This window comes from Parasteatoda tepidariorum, chromosome 10, assembly GCF_982258835.1.
Source record: "Parasteatoda tepidariorum strain Cologne lab strain chromosome 10, Ptep-v5.0, whole genome shotgun sequence".
Lineage (NCBI taxonomy): Eukaryota > Metazoa > Arthropoda > Arachnida > Araneae > Theridiidae > Parasteatoda > Parasteatoda tepidariorum.
Genome location: NC_141764.1, coordinates 62,269,055 through 62,285,837, shown reverse-complemented (window position 1 = coordinate 62,285,837; position 16,783 = coordinate 62,269,055). Strand labels below are relative to the sequence as shown.

The 16,783-nt window shown below is 26.6% G+C and overlaps 2 protein-coding genes across 7 annotated transcripts in view; one reads left to right on the top strand and one right to left on the bottom strand.

The window, feature by feature from the left end:
• Positions 1 to 17: 17 nt before the first annotated feature.
• LOC107444216 (uncharacterized) lies at positions 18 to 2,740 on the top strand. Its single transcript, XM_087153990.1, has 2 exons — positions 18 to 1,961; positions 2,463 to 2,740. The coding sequence occupies exon 1, from the start codon at positions 154 to 156 to the stop codon at positions 1,048 to 1,050; it is 897 nt and encodes a 298-aa protein (XP_087010116.1). The 5' UTR covers positions 18 to 153; the 3' UTR covers positions 1,051 to 1,961; positions 2,463 to 2,740.
• Positions 2,741 to 7,255: 4,515 nt separating this feature from the next.
• RASSF8 (ras association domain-containing protein 8) overlaps positions 7,256 to 16,783 on the bottom strand; it is a 71,172-nt gene continuing 61,644 nt past the window's right edge. For 4 of the 6 annotated variants that reach the window (XM_016058302.5, XM_043050532.3, XM_071183994.2 and 1 more), the window contains 3 exons: positions 15,673 to 15,904; positions 12,529 to 12,688; positions 7,256 to 8,539 (listed from right to left, as the gene is read on the bottom strand). In XM_016058302.5, coding sequence (XP_015913788.2) covers positions 8,433 to 8,539; positions 12,529 to 12,688; positions 15,673 to 15,904 — 499 coding nt within the window. In that variant the 3' untranslated portion in view covers positions 7,256 to 8,432. The remainder of the gene's footprint in view (positions 8,540 to 12,528; positions 12,689 to 15,672; positions 15,905 to 16,783) is intronic. The other 2 variants (XM_016058305.5, XM_071183998.2) reach the window with 1 other exon arrangement.

The window sequence follows — 16,783 nt, the reverse complement described above, 5'->3', positions numbered from 1 at the left end:
AGCAGAAACAGGCAGTCGAAAGCGTCCTGATTAAAAATTAAAGTAAACAAACACGTATAAACAGCTGTAAGATCATTAGACTGATAGAGATCAGTGGATCATTATGAGAATTAGCAGGTGGAATTTGTGAAATAGTTCCAACATTTTACGATCATGTCATTTATAACTAGTTTTGTAACTATTTTCATATTATTGATTATTTCAACGAAGGGAGAGATCAACGAATCTCAAGATGAATCTACCCAGTTCGACGAACTCTTAAAACAAGATCACACACTTGTCGCTTTATTTACTCAAGCATGTTGTGCTTGTACTGACTGTGTAGAAGCCGAAGTTCTGCTCGGTGGCATGAGTCAAGAATTAGAAGACAACCTTGGTTTACTTGTCGTTAGATTAAAATCTGAAGAAATGAAAAAACGTTTTGGCATTAAGCGCTTGCCGACGTTACTATACACAAGAAACAACAAAACAGCTATTTATTCCGGTAAATTTGATCATGAAATATTATATGCATGGTTACAAGACAATATTGAGCCTGCTACAGTGGATTTAGATGATTCATCATTTGAACATCTAACGCAAGCCGCAACCGGTGCAACTACAGGTGATTGGCTAGTGATATTCCACGATGATTCTTGCTGTAAGAATCGAGAGCTTATGCATTTAGAAACAGCTGGTGTAAAACTTAAAAACAAGGTCAACGTAGCAAGTGTGAATGTTCTGAAAGCTCCTGAAACTAAAGAACGTTTCAAAATAAATACATGTCCACATATCATACTTTTTCGTCATCAAAAACTATACAGATTTAGTCTTCCTGATGTCAATTCTAAAACGTTAAAGAGGTTTGCTGAGGGTTTTTATAAAAATTCCAAATCAGAAATTGTACCACCTCCATTATCAATGTTTGATAAAATTTTGGACATAACATTTGAATATTCTAAGCAAAATCCATATTTTGTAATAGCATTTTTCGTTTTATTTATTTTGTCTACAACACTTTTCCTAATATGGACCATAATGACACCATCTTCACACAAAAAATCTGATTAAAATTATGATTAATATGTATTTTTGGTGAAAAGCTTTTATTATTTTAAAAATTTATGTAAAAATTAATCTTAATTAAATTTTTTACTCTACTGATGGTCAAAAAATACTTTTATGTGACATAAGATATATCTATTCAATTTAAGTTGAGAACAAATTTAAAATAAACTATTCAATAACTTTTTATATGCAAAATATGATTGCTTAATAGCAAAAATTGTAACATCCTTTAAATAGTCAATGTATGTGGCTTTTTAACTTCTTTCTAGAAAATAATGTAAACTACATAAATTGCATGAAAAACATCTTATAGTAATTCTTCAAATCAATCATAATATTTTTCTTTATAAAAAATTTTAATTAATGAATTTTAATATAATGAGAATATGTGTGTTATTTAAGGAAACTATTGTTAATTGTCAACAATTGTTAAAGTTATTGCTAATTTGTTATTTTAAGTTATTGTTAACTGTCATAAAAATTCCTTCCAAAGTTAAATATGTTTTCCTAGGTCTCTACTCAAACAAAAAATAGTACAATCCTAACATAGAACAGAATCAATCTTCAGTGTTTAAATCATTATTTAATTTCAAAATTGGAATTCCTGCACTCTGTAAAGTATTGCACAATTTTTGATAATCACTTATGATTGACAGACTGGTGCTACGTTAATATTTCTCACCATGACAACTCAAAAATTTATATCAGTTACTTTTAAGTAAGCAGTAAATTTCTTTTTAAATGTTTAATGTAAATTATGTAATTCTTTTTAAATGTTTGAAGTAAAATGTTTTCTGCTTTTTACAATAGGTAACTGGTTAAAAAGTTTTGGGATGTGCTGGTCACACTGCTTTTTTGAAAAATTTAAGTTTTCAGATTCAATAACTTTGTTTAACTTTTATCCATTAGCAGGGGTGATTGCGAGCCCAAGTCAAAATTCCGGAAAATTTCTTGAGTTCAAAAAAACAAACAAAATAAACAGTTTACATTGAAAAATTAGAAAAAAATTTAAAAAAGGTTTGTTTTTTTTTCCTTTTTCTCAATATTTCTTAGTTTACTTAAAATATATTTAAAATTTTACACTATGATGACCTGGAAATGATTTGTAAATGATTAAAATGTACAAATACGTCTTTCTTTTTTGAGTTTATGATTATAACAACTATTTACTGATAAAAAATTAATATTAATCATGAATATAAGCTTATTAAGTATCTCTCTGGCTCTCCCTTACAAACAAATAAAATAAACTGTGTTTTTAAGTTCCACCTTTGAAAATTTGATTTCCGGAAACTTTTGTGATCAATGATTTTTTTAAACTTCTGGACCTTCGATCTCCGGAAACTTCCAGATCACTGTTAGCAAAAAATCCGGAAATCCAGATTTTTTCCGGAGCACAATCAGCCCTGCATTAGATACAGTTTAATGAAATGAACAAGCCAAGGATGAAATTTTTACTTAGCATAAAATTTACAAGGAATTGATGTTTCAATGTTCCATATTAATGTTTTTACAATTCAGAACATTCCAGAATTTTTGTGCATGTTGTATGTGTTTTCATGGTGTCTGTATTTTTTTTTCACTGTACAGTACTTCTGCAGCTAATATACAAAAAAAAAAAATTTACAAAATATTGAACTATCCTTCTATGTGTTTCATTTCTAAGAAAATAAAAGCAATATTTTTGTTATTTTATTTGTTTATTATTTTTGAAATAAATAATTATGCTTTCTTCTCCTCCCACCACCTTCATCAATTACAAATTTAAAATAACTTTTCTATTTTTAAGACAAAAACATAATTTTAATAGGAATATCAATAGAGAATTTCCTGTTAAAATTGCAGTAAAACTGTATTATAAAACTGCTATAATTTTCTGGAGAAAAAATTTAAATAAAATTTCTAATTCAGAACTTATTCTAAATATTTGATTTTTTTTTATATATATATATATATATATATATACATATGTGTGCATATTTTCCTGTATCGTGTCAACTTTTCCTCATATCTAAGTTATATTTAATTCTAAGTTAATTGTAACCAAATAAATCATTTAGAAATTTACAACCAGTCTAACGTTAAAATTTTTTCTTTTTTTTTTCATTTCTATTGCATTTGGGTTTTTTTTTTTTTTTTAAATAAGAAGAGATGTGTAAAAAATTTTTCTCAGATTTGCAATGCAAAAAATAAATTTTTAGAGCACTAATATTTTTACTATATTTATTTCCATCATTGAAATAAAATTCATCTCCTTACTAAAACTCATCTCCAAATTGTACCATACGCTTCACATTTGAGTTGCAACTTTTTTCAGTAATAGTAGTTAAATGTCAAGTTTATAGATGGAAATGAGGCTAAATTTTGGAAGTTACAATGGTGACACCTAAAAAATTTGCTTCACAATTTACACTATGAAATCACTATTTTTAGAATAGAAATATTATATACTTTAAAATGGTATCATAAAATTTACATTTCATTTGCACCTTTTAAAAAGGTATGATTTTTAGCTGAAAATATTTATTTTAAATATTTATTGGGTAAATTGAAGTTAAGACTTTGAAACTTTAAGAATTAATTTCTGAACTTTGCACTGTATAACTGTTTTAGGAATCCTTCTAGTAACCAGAGGTATTTAGTTGCAATCAGAAAATAGCATCGTATCATCTTATGTTTTTACTAACAATGTAACAAATTCTAATGTTGCAAGAGACACTTAGAAATTAATTTAACAGAAGTTTACTGCAGAACCTATTTTGCTTAGACATCATTATGTTGTACATACTTAGAAGTTGAGCACGAACTTTATCTAAAAATGGCAATTAATCTCATATTTTTTGGTTATTTAATGTTACTGAATTTTAATGCTGCAAGAAAAAAATTTAAAAAAATTATTCTACAAATTTACTTTAGGAAACCTATATTGTTTGGAAATCAATAGTTTCTACAAAAGTTATTCTTTTAAAATAATCCCGTATAATCTGTCAACAAAAAAAGAAAAATACACATGCTTTCCCATTTTTTCCACCCAGACAGTTGGGGCCCCACTAAGTTTGTTAATTTTCTTTTTCGAAAAACCAATGTTTTGGGTAATTGTAGCGTGTCTATCACTACAATTATTCCAATTCAACAGTATATAAAACATGTTAACTCGATTCTACATTGCGTACCTTTTCATAGTTGAAAATTGACGTTTTACAACATTCGCCACACATGATTGATCTGAACACATCTAACTTGACAGACACACCCACTTCGATAGATAGTCTACATTGAACAGTTGACTTGTGACTGAGACATTGTTCTTCTCACTCACGCTGTTGCTACTGACTCAGTCTAAATCACACACAATGGCAACACAGAAGCAACCACGGCCAAGAACTTAATACAGCTCTCACAATAAGCATTCAAAGTCCGGTGAACTTAATGCAGCTGACCCGGCTTCTCACAAAACAGCAATGAATCAATTAATGGTATCCGTTCATCGAATTCTATTATTAGATAAAATTCTAGTGGGGCAGTATGTATTGTATCTACCACTACAACTATTCAATTCTAATTCACTAGTATATAAGATATGTTAACTTAATTCTATGTTTGGGTACCTTTTGATAGATGATGGTTGACAAGGTCGATTACACTCGTCCCACAGTAACTTCTTCAGGATAAAAAGAAATAAACAGTATAAAATAAATTTTTTTAAAAGTGATGAAACAAATTTTTTTCTAAAACTAAAGAACAATCTTAGATTTAAAAAATGCATATTGTTGCGACCATTCATTTTCACATCTTATGTTGTTTTACAGGTTCATTTTCTCTCTATTGTGTTCGTGGAATCCCAGCAAAGATAAATTCCAATGCCTTAGTTTTACTTAGTAAGGCAGTTTAGATGTGGGGCATTTGGAGACAAAAGACATTGAACAACCATTTCAGTAGCTAAAATAAAGATTATAAAAATGTTTGGTTAGTGTCTAGCAGATTCTGAAAACAAATTTTTCACTTCAATAGTTATTGTAGTGAAAGCAATTGTACAACACTGTAAACTGAGCAAAATTTATAAGTATGTGTCATTTTTAAAACTTTTAAACCTATTGATCAGGTTTTCACATGTTACTTAGAATCAATCTTAATAGTTTGAAAAACAAACTTTAAAAATGGCCATTAGTAATGGTCCAAATTAATCAAAAAAGCAGTAAATAATTTTCAATATTTTTTTTGATATTTCACCATTTTTCTGGAACTGTTTAATCAAATTAAAAAATTCTGCATGCAGTAATAAAATTTGTATATTTAAAAATTATTTTCTTGGAAAAAATTTCTTTAATTTATTATTATATTTTTTATTTTATTATTTATTCATTCATATTTTTATTATTTTATAATTATTATTTTTAAAAGATTAATGAAACAATTAGCAAGAAATAGAAATTTTAAATAAACTACATAATAAACTATTTTATTTTCGTTCAGGAACCATCTTAACAATTCCATTCAAATTTTGACATTTCTCACCTAAAATAGCATAGTTAGAGAAGAATTTATATACCATACAATAAAAAAATTGATCATTAACCATGTAAAAAATAATTTTTAGAAGTCATTCTTTTTGCACGAAATTATCTGTGAATAAATAAGTTTAACAATAGTGTGCAAAATTTTTTGATTAGTTACGATGATATGGGAAATATAAAGTAAATTTATGTGGTCCAATGAGTGTTTATTATATGTTTGCTAGATTGTTTTCTGAATTTAAAAAAAAAAAAATTTATCAGAAATAACCAAATAAGAATATAAAATTTTAGTACTTACAAAACAATAAGTAAAATATTATTTTATAAATCTCTTTATATAGCAATTTTTTTTAAACTATCATAAAAGTAATTGGAAAAAAATTGGGGTGGACAAAAAATCAATGCCTACCCTAACGATCAGTTTTTTTAAGGGTACCAATTTTTGACTCCATTAATCTAATATTAAAAGTCCTCTAGGAGAAATCAGACAATTATAAATGATAAATAAAAAGCCTCCTGTCTGAGTCTTGACAATTTTTCGCCATTAATTGAGAGAATCAACCACAGATGCAAGCCAAGTAGCAATTTTCTCATCCAATCTGTGACACCATCTTCATAAATCAAAGTTTCTCTGCAACCCAAACAAATTCAATATTTACAAATAAATGGAGACATTTTAACAATTATCCTTACTCAAACTTATAGAAAAATTGCAATTATCCAATAGCAGATAAAAATCAAATAAAAGAAATGCATGCTTAAATTGATATTTTTCTCCAATTTTTAAATATGTTTTCATCCCTTAAGAATGTATATTAAATGAAATTGTACCATTGTCCATAATAAAAACTTTTTCTACTGACGTAAATTCTTGCAACCTCATTATCACTCGCCTGATAAATTGTTTTGGGTGCCAGATTTCATAAGGGTGAGAGATGGTTCCTTATCGTTCATCTCTGACGATAGAAAAGATAAGTTTATACTTTTCTCTTTATCTTAATTTTATTTACTTAAATAAGTAAATAAAATAAAGAATGGACACAGCAGTTCTGCATTTAATTGTTAATTTATTATATAACTTATTATTGTAATCTGAGATAAAAAAGAATCTACAAATCATGTGATAATCTGCAATGCCCACTGCTGTGCTGGAAGATTTCTGCTATTAGGGGGGTGAAAAGTTAAATTACCAACAATTTTTCATTCCTGATCGCAACTGATGTGAGGTTAACTGTGACAGAACAGTTTCAGTTGCAATTCTTGTAAGGTACAACTTTAGACATGCCTAAGAAACAAATTATCACAATTGAAAAGTTTACCAAGTGATAGAGGGTAAAATATGGAAGTGGGCAGATGTTTTTCTTGTTATAATTCAATAAAATTGCAAAAACGAATGATTTGGGGAAAGATATAGCACAATGAAACGAATGCATCCAGCACTGTTCAGTAATATGCAAGATTCAATAAATAACAAAACAATTTCATATTCCTTGCTACAAGATTAAATGAGTTTCCATGCATTTTTAAGTAATTTCTCATGTGGAAAGAAGGATGATCACTACCCATAAACTTCACTCTCAAAACACATTTCTTATTATTCTACTGTCTTTTAACCTATTTCGAATTTGAATAATTCATAAATGTAAAAGTATTGTGTAATAAACATCCAATTTTGAAAATAAAAATAAAACAAGTAATTTATGATAAAATTTATTCAACACATAAGTATTTAAATATTTCAGAGTCATTCATGAGCATTTTTAGAATTAAAACAGCTTCATACACATGTTTAAGAAATAACATTACATTATATCTCTTATTCATCAATCACTGAATAAAAATGAGTATTTTGAGGGTTCAAGTTTTTTTTCTTCTTTTTATCCATTAAATCAATGTTCATCATAACACATGTGGAAACTTATTTTGGTCAGATAATACTAGGAAAATATTTAAGAATTAATCTGCCCATAAAACTATAACTGCAAATGCATAACAGTATGGTAAACATCATACTGGCAGTGTTAAATTCAAAAACATTTCTAAAATACAAGCACAAAACAATTAACATTAAAACAATCTGTAATTACACCACATGTTATTTAATTGTATAATTAAGTATTTAACACAGTACATATTCTAGTTTAAAAAAAAAAGCAAAAATAAAATGCATAATACATGCTATACGCATTTCAGCAATGGCACGTTACTACATAAAAATATTTCAAACATAGAAATTTATTTATATTTACATAAATTGAATAAAGCAACAAATTTGTAAATTATGAGAATCATACATAATGTTTTATGATTATAGACATAATTCCTCCATAATAGTCAGCAAAAATTAATTTGCACAAAAAATTTTTATAGTGAATGCATCACAAGTACTCTAGAAACTTATGCTTATTTTTTATTTAAAATGAGTATAATATTAGGTAAATTATATAAATTTTAAGCTGCCTGTTTTAAAAATATCTAGTAAATCAGTATAAATTTTTATAATAAAAAATTTTATAATAATTTGGTATATTGATAAACTAAAAAATTACTCATATTTCATACAATTTTTTAAAAAGAACTATTAAAAAGATAAATAGCTGCAAGTAACAGACTGTAAACATGTGATATCTACAAACAATCTTTTAACATTTTAGAAGCTAAAATTTAAATCAACTGGAAATGTATCACATTTTTCAACCAAGTAATTTAAAATAAATTAATAACAATTGCTAGACTGCTAAATTATAAGCTTCATAACTAAACTGCTTTCTAAAAAATTCTTCAACGTCCATACTTTTAAAAAACAACCTACAATTGAATAAAATTAAAAGCAAAGAATTTGTTTCTCTAATAAAACCATTAAAATTAACATCAAACCCAAACTCCGTGAGGGTTTTTATTAGTAGGTACTGCATTCTCTAGTTGTCTAGGAGAACCTATTATTTTTCGTGTACTTCCAGGTCGATTATAAAAGTTCCCTAAAAAGTAAAAATTGATATTAATATTCATTCAATAAAAACTTAGAAAATCTTGAGCACAAAAAACAATGTTAACATAAGACTTAAAGCAAAATTGAACTTTCTTTTTATGCACTACTTTGCTATGGAACAACATTGGGGAAACCAGTTTTTAAAAGAAAGCAACCAGTTTAAAATTTGAAAAATGTCCAATTTAATAAACGTTATTTAAAATTATCTAGATAAAAGTAGCAATAGTAAGCAAGGGATGAAGTCTGCTATTTCTTAAATAAACTAATGATCACAATTGTTATCAAAAAAAATTCGTGGATTGATATAATAATAAATCTACATTTCAACTAACTAAAAATAAATATACACCTCTAAGCAAACATATCATAATAATTAGTCAAACTAATCATCAATAGGAAGGGAAAAAAAATTTTAATCATATTTAAAAGAAAACTTTACCTAAAACAAGAATAATTATTGCATTAAGCATACAAAATTAACGCATGGGACTCTCAATGCAAATAAGACAAACTTAGAAGCTAAAACACCTTTAATTTCACAATTAATATAAAATTAAAAATATTATTGGATTTTAAACTAATTCAAGATTTTACTTTAAATATTTATTGATTATAATAAATTATTCGGATTCAATTTACAAAACATAATATACTTAAGATAACAAAATCAAATGATGGTACTAAATCAATTGATTATAATGAATCAAATGATAAATTTAGACTGACACATTCATGATTTTAATTAATTTCCAGTTCCTTGAAAATTGCAACATTTAAATTTTGCCCAGTTTAGAAACAGAATTAAGCGATTTGTCTATTAACTACATAATTTCTTGGTCTAAATGAAAATGTCTAAAAAATTAAAAACATCTTGTAGATATTAATGAAAATTGGAGAAAAAGAATTATTTCTTTCAAGGTTAAAAAATTTTTTATAATCAAATAAAAAATAAAAAAATTCTTCAAGTTAAAACCTAAATCTTAAAAATAAAAACTATTTTGGTCTCTGATTAATCAATTATAACAGAATACTTGATTTTATTACATTAGTCCCAACTAGATTTTTGCACTATAACTTACCCAACTATAATTTTCTAAAATACAACCATTAAATCATACAATTATTCTTTCACTAATCCACAATATTTCAGTTTAGAAATAAATAATAAAAAAAATAAAAATAAAAAAAACATGAACTGTGCTTTAAAAAATGACCAACAGAAAATTTCAAATTAAATCACACAATAACTGTTTATTATAAATTTAACTGTTTAAGTTTTATTTCAAAAATTTTTGGATATGATAAAGAATGATTATACGCTCCGTAAAACTCAAAGAGCACAAACATGAATTGAAAATTTATTAGTGATTACATCAGGGTTTAAGCTGAGTCTAAAAATTCATTAGCAAAAAAGCTAAAATCTGAAAAAAAGTTTTAGCAAAATGCTAAAATGCCATTAGGCTTATAAAATTACTTTATATCAAACAAGTACTGCAAGTTATCTGACTAAGAATAGCTTAATGTACAAGAATATCAAAAAGAATACCTATAACAAAAAAAAAAAAAAAAAACGCATTTATTATTTATCAAAACATTTTGGTTTATAATTAACAATCTTCCTTTCTTTCATGTTTGCCCATTTTACAAATGCTTCTTGAAAGTTAAATGCACTTTCAGGGCCCTCAATATTAATCATTAACAAATTGTTTACATGGTTGATTAACAACCTGTTTCGAATATTAGTTTTAATCAAATTAAGGCAGCTAAAGCCTCTTTCACAGTCAACAGTGTGCATTGGTATTGTTGCACAATACTCTATAACGCGTTTCACGATCACGTTTGATCACGTTTTTTTCGTGAACGCTAGCGTCATGGTTCTTCTTGCGAAAGATATTCAGATTTTTTTCTCCTTCTTGTTTGATCAAGTTTTTTTCATGGATGTTAGCGTCATGGTTTTTCGCGGAAGCTTTTTTTTAATGGAATTTAGTAAAATCCTTTAGCAAAAATGCGAAAATGCTTCGTTGAATTTTAGCATTTTTGAGGGGTCTTTTCGCATTTTGCGAAAAAAGCTACCGTAGCGGAAACCCTGGATTACATGCTAAGTAATATGAAAACTAATAAAAATATAATTCTATAGCATAGTTTAAAAGAAATGAATCAATTTTCTTATTTTCTTTAATATAATTATTTTTAATGCACAGCCATAAATATTTTTGTTAAATTTAAACTTTTGTTTAAACCTTTATTGCTTGGTTTTTGAGACTATTATTAAAATATAAACTTGAAAACAATAATATACAAAGATCTTGGAAAATCCTTTAATTTAAAATTACAAATTTTTTATACAGAACTCAAAATATAACAATTGAAGCAACTTTTTTTTAACTTAAGTTTCACAATCTTAAATAAACTGGCATAAAAATATTGGAAAAAAATTTAATTTAGTTAGATAAAAATAAATTTAGATCTTTTACAATATTATGTTTCGTAAGATATATTATGTACCAATATTATATTAAGAAAATGTAAAGACACTATTAATATTTCTTTTCCTTAAAAAAACACCTGAATATCACTTAAATATGATAATATTTGTTGTATATAAATTGCTTAGTAAACAATAGAGATGCATAAGAAAAATTTTGAATTTAACTCTGGTTCATCACATGTTTCCTTCAATAAATGCTAATTTTAAAAGAAAGCGCAATCAAATTACTGAATTATTTATACTTAGCAAGAAATTCCTTGAAATTAATTTAGTACAATTGGCAAAAACCAGAAAATAGTAAATGAAATATATTTTTGCATCAAACTTTAAATTTTACTTTAGATACACAAGTCTGAATAAATTAATTTCCTATTGAACGCTATAATTTATACACAAAAATATTACAATGTGCTTATCTTTAATTAATAATTTTACATACCTAAAATATATGAATGTACGTTAATTCAAAACTATTAAAAAAAAGTCATGAATTAACAAATATATACAGGGTATATGCTACATTTTAGATTTTCAAATCTATGAGTTTCCATGACTAATTCCAAGAATTTTTCATAACTTAAGAAGTTACTATTTTCTGCGACAAAAGCACAACAATAAATTTAAAAAAGCATTAATTAACATTAATTGAAATGATAAGTATAACCAGAACTGTTATACTCTGCATTTTGATATTTAAAGACTTTAAATTTAAAAAACAGAGTAAAGAAAGTGTTGAAGCAATAAAATAGCTGAAAAAATACAAAAGCAAATAATTTATTTTCTTTTTTTCTGCAGAATTATATCCTACGGATACTTTTCTTGTTCACCCAAAAGGAAAGAAATACTCCTGATTTTTCTGTTCTCATTTTGGAATTTTAAAAAAATTTGCCAATGACTGGCTTGCTTCAGCTAGAATTTTAAATTGATAAAATCAAAAAAAAATACAAATTCTGAAATCACAGAAGTTTAAAAGATAATTTGCTCTAGAAATGATGTTTTTTCTTTCAGTTTCTGAAAAAACATAATTTTTAAAAAAACGTGATAAAAATATTTTATATTTTAATAAAATATGAATGTGACTAGGAATTTTGTTAAAAAATTCAGATATTCGGAACACGATAAAATTGGAGGGGGGATTCCATTTTAAAAATTAGACTAATTCGGCGACCTAAACCCACAACTTTCCATGATTTTTCTTTAAAAAAAGTTAAAATCATATTTCATGACTAATTTTGTTCAATACCGAAATTCATGACTTTCCATAATTTTTCATGACTTTCCAAGTGCGCGGATACCCTGTATGTATGTATATATATACTAAATTTCCTAAATAAAGCTGCTTTCAAACAAATCAAAGATTTATTCTTTTATATAAAACTATAATACAAATATTTGTTTTTTAACCCCATTTGCTTATTTAGAAAACTGTTCATAAACTTTAACAGGTAGAGTAGATCTGATTATTCTATTTCAGAAAATATATTAAGTACCTTCAGCTATGAATTTTCCTTCTTCTGCAGGTATCAATGATAGTGACCTGAGGTTGGCATCTCGAATTTCTTCCATTAATTTTTCCATTTCTCTTTGTTTATCAGTTAATTTGGCCTCAAGCATTTGCAACTCTTCTTTAACTTGCTCTGTAGTATTCTTCTAAAGGAAAGAAATTATTAAAGAACATGAATTTGAAAAAATATTTAATAATTAAAATAATAAGAAAATTTTTTACTTTCCATGTAGGAAGCAATAATTTTAAAAAGTAGCACCTTAGTTGTACCAGTTTATTAATAAATGGCTTTACTTTTAATCAATTTAAAAATAAATAAAAAATCATATTGAAACGAAAAGCTGAAGACTTCAGAAAAAAATATTTTAGGTTATACTTTTCTAGTATCACTACTTTGTTTTATGAAGAGGTAAAAACTCTTCGTTGAAATTTTACTATATTTTAGAACACTTAACACGACTTTTTAAAAATTATTTTATTACATTGTTTCAATACATATTTTTTAGATGGTTTTGAAAATAGTACCAAGTAAACTGAAAAATAAAATGAAACCTAAAATTCTTTTAAAAGATAAAAAACAAAAAAAATAAAATAGAGTGAAATATCAAACTTAAAATGGATGTTATTTTTAAAACAGCCATACTTGACTTTGCTTTATTAAGATATGTACATTTTTTTATTAAAAATATTTGTTATAGATACTTTTTTTTAAAAAATAACATTTTTGTTTGATTAAATAATAGTTTTAAATTGCTTTTAAAATTGAGGTAAATTAAAACGTTTTAAACCTATTTTGTACATTTCTAAGTATAAAGTATTTAGGTCAAATATAACTCTTTTTGACCATTTTACCTGCGATTCTTATTGTACAATACACAGAATTTAAAAACGAAATTAAAGTAAAAAAATTAAATCCTTTAAATACCAATAAAAGTTAAAAACTGAATTACAACAAAATTTAAATGGAAGAAAGTTTTATCAAGGAAACACTGAATAAGTAAAAGTATACCATAAAAATTTTTAATTTTAAAGTATTTCGTAAAAATCACTTTTAGCTCAACTTGCGGTCCAGAGCTTTTAGAATTAACTTTCACATTTTAAACATAAAAAATAATTTATATTGATACATTTTACTGCATTAAATAACTTGTTTAAAAGTTAGAATACAAAAGCTTGGTGTTATGCAGCAAATGTACCCAGAACATCTAATGTAAGTAAATTTTCTTCAAATATAATATATTTTTCAATTAAAGACTGAAATTGAAAAATTGCTTTGTTTCCATTTATTTAAATATTTCTTACATTTCAAGTTTTTGATAACTTGAATTTTCGAAAGTTTGAGGTGGGCTTGGTCTTAATTATTCAAATCAAAACACTTTCTCATACTTTTAAAAAGCCATATCCTGTTCTTAAATCTATTTTTGGCACAAGTATGCAAAATTAAACGTAAAGACTTTTTCCCCTTTTCTCTTTGTGGGAATCGAGCGACCTTTTTCTTAAACCAATAGTTATTTCTAAGATTTCCCTTTTTCCCTAAAATATAACAAAATAGAAGGAAATTCATTTGCTACTTTCCCTAGGATAAAAACTTAAGCACACAGTTTTGGAGTGCGAATTTGAGCTCCGCCTTTGATAGAAAATGTCTTGAATATACTATGTGAAGCTAATAAAACATTTTTTGCCTTCCAACTGCTATCTGCGTGGCCTAACAACACTCACCATGACTGCTACCCTTTCACAGTCCTTAACTTCCTAATCTCTACTTTTCATACAAGATGTGTTTGAAAGGGTTTTTTTACTGAATAAATACTTCAAAATAACATAATTTAAAAACAAACCATGTGTACAAAATTCAAAAACTGCAGTTAGCTAATATTTATATAAATCATTCTGTTGCAGCCAAACGAGCAGCATGTTTGCGAAATAAGACGTCAAATTTAAATGGAGACAACATAGATAAATAAAGAGTGCTGTAAAAAATAGAACCGTAGAAGCATGTGCAATGTTGGCCCGGATATATGAAATTGATTTATGACAAGAGAAGCAAATGCATTTATTAAACTGGTTCAATATTTTTTTGGAATGAAAGAATTCATCCAAATCCAAAACTTCATGAATGCGACAACTGACAATCAACAATAATAATAAATGGGTCAAAATGATGCTTCTACGTGATCCCTAATGGATTCCTGAGAATATGAGAACTAATAATAACAGATTATTCATAGATTTGTGTAAATGCAAGAACATTTCCCATTTTGTAATACATTCACTAACAATGTGTGACGACAGTAGCTAAATCTCTCAACAAAAAATAAGCACCTTTTAAGTACTTTTTAAGCACACAAAATATTTTTAAGCACTATATACATTAACAGAATGCAAAATAATTTTCAAAGACTTTACATGAACATGATAAAATAACTAGTTTCTAACAAAGAACTCTTTTCTTAATTATATTAGCCATTATAAAATGATCAAGAGATTTTTCGATTCGATATCAGAGGGTGGAAACTGAAGGCTGAAATTTAGAATATCTTACAAAATGCAGCAGAGTTGCACACGAGAGTGCAATATTCTCACTGAACCCAGCTCAGTACACACACGCAGATTCGCAAGCATTTCATTAAACATGCAAAATGATCTGCGCTTTCCTACGCCGAAATAGATTGTGGTTGAATGAATTGTGAAAACGTTGAATAGAACAAGGTGAAAAGCACGCTTTTGCATAAAGCGTGGTAAGAATCAATATGGTAAAAAAAATAATTTATTTTTGAAAAGGGAAAATTAAACAATTTTTAAAAATACACAATGAAAAAGCACCTTTAAGTGCTTTTAAAAATCGAAAATAAGCACCTTTAAGCACTTTTTAAAAACGCTACGCACCATGGACAACTCTACTTCAATCGATCACAAAGACTTAAAAACTCAGTCCAGCTTTACTAACATTGAAAGTGTATTGTAAGCAACTAATCACCAAACTTTTCAAGCACACCTTGTACAACAAAATACATTAATGTAACAAAACGTATAATACAATGTATAAAAGCAATAATGTATTTTAAAAAATTTGCTGTAAATAAACCAGTATTAGTAATACATTTTATTACTTAAGTGCATGAAGTTATACCTGAGCATCAGATTCTTCAACTTTATCATTAAGCTGCTTTTGAACGCATTCTATTTGAGTTTGCAGGTGTCTTTCTTGTTCCTCGTGCTCTTTTTTGTCTTGTTCCTCTCTAATAGATTTAACACGTCTTTCTTCTGCAATTTCTTCTAACAGAAGCCGAATTCTCTGTCTACACTGCAGAAGTTCAGTCTCACAGTTGGCCAGCTGAGAGCGGGCTAAAGTGAGCTCAGACCTAAAATGAACACATTACTCAACTTTTATATATAATAAAGAGGATAATATTCCTCAAAATGTTAATGCAAAATTTAATGAAAAGCAATTCATGCAGCTGAAGAAAAGCGAGAAAAGCAAAAAGTATGCACACCATTGTTAAGTACATGTGTATCTGGGACAAAAAGGAATTCCACATTAAATTCATGGTTTTAATTCAGAGGTGTTGTGACAGTTAAAGATTTTTATAATACTCTTATAGACAAATGTTTCTTTTAAACTTATGGTATTTTTCTTAATGTATACCAAATTGGAATATTTTTTCTATACTGTTCATTAAGCAATATTTGAGCATCCTGAAACAATATTAATAAAACAGAAGAGTGTTTAACTCTGATTTATAACTGTAGAGCAGTGGTTCCCAAATGGTGTTTCTCGGAACCCCAGAGCTCCGCGGAAGATTTAAAAGGGTTCTGGGAGTTTAACCATTTTTGAAATCTGTTATTTTACCTATATCTAATCAAAAAGTCATAATTTTTTTTTTTTTTTAATATTTCGGTTACCTTTTAGTATATAACTTACTATATAACGATTATAAAAATTTTAGTTGAAAAAATTTATAAACTCCTGCAAAAATACTTACGATACAAAAGAATAAATAAATCTATTTTTATTTAAAATATTTGGAAATCTTGGTTCTCTTTCTTCTTAACGCAAACAGTAAATTTTTGACATTTGTTACAGATTGCTGATCATTTTCAGAAAGGTATTGTGAATACGAAAAATTCCTCATTGTGGTGTTAAGGCTTTAAGACTTTCCACAAATGCTTGCTCTAATGGGTTGCATTAAGTTTGGTCTTCATTGGAATCAGTTGGTATTTCTTCAGTGTTTGCAAATATT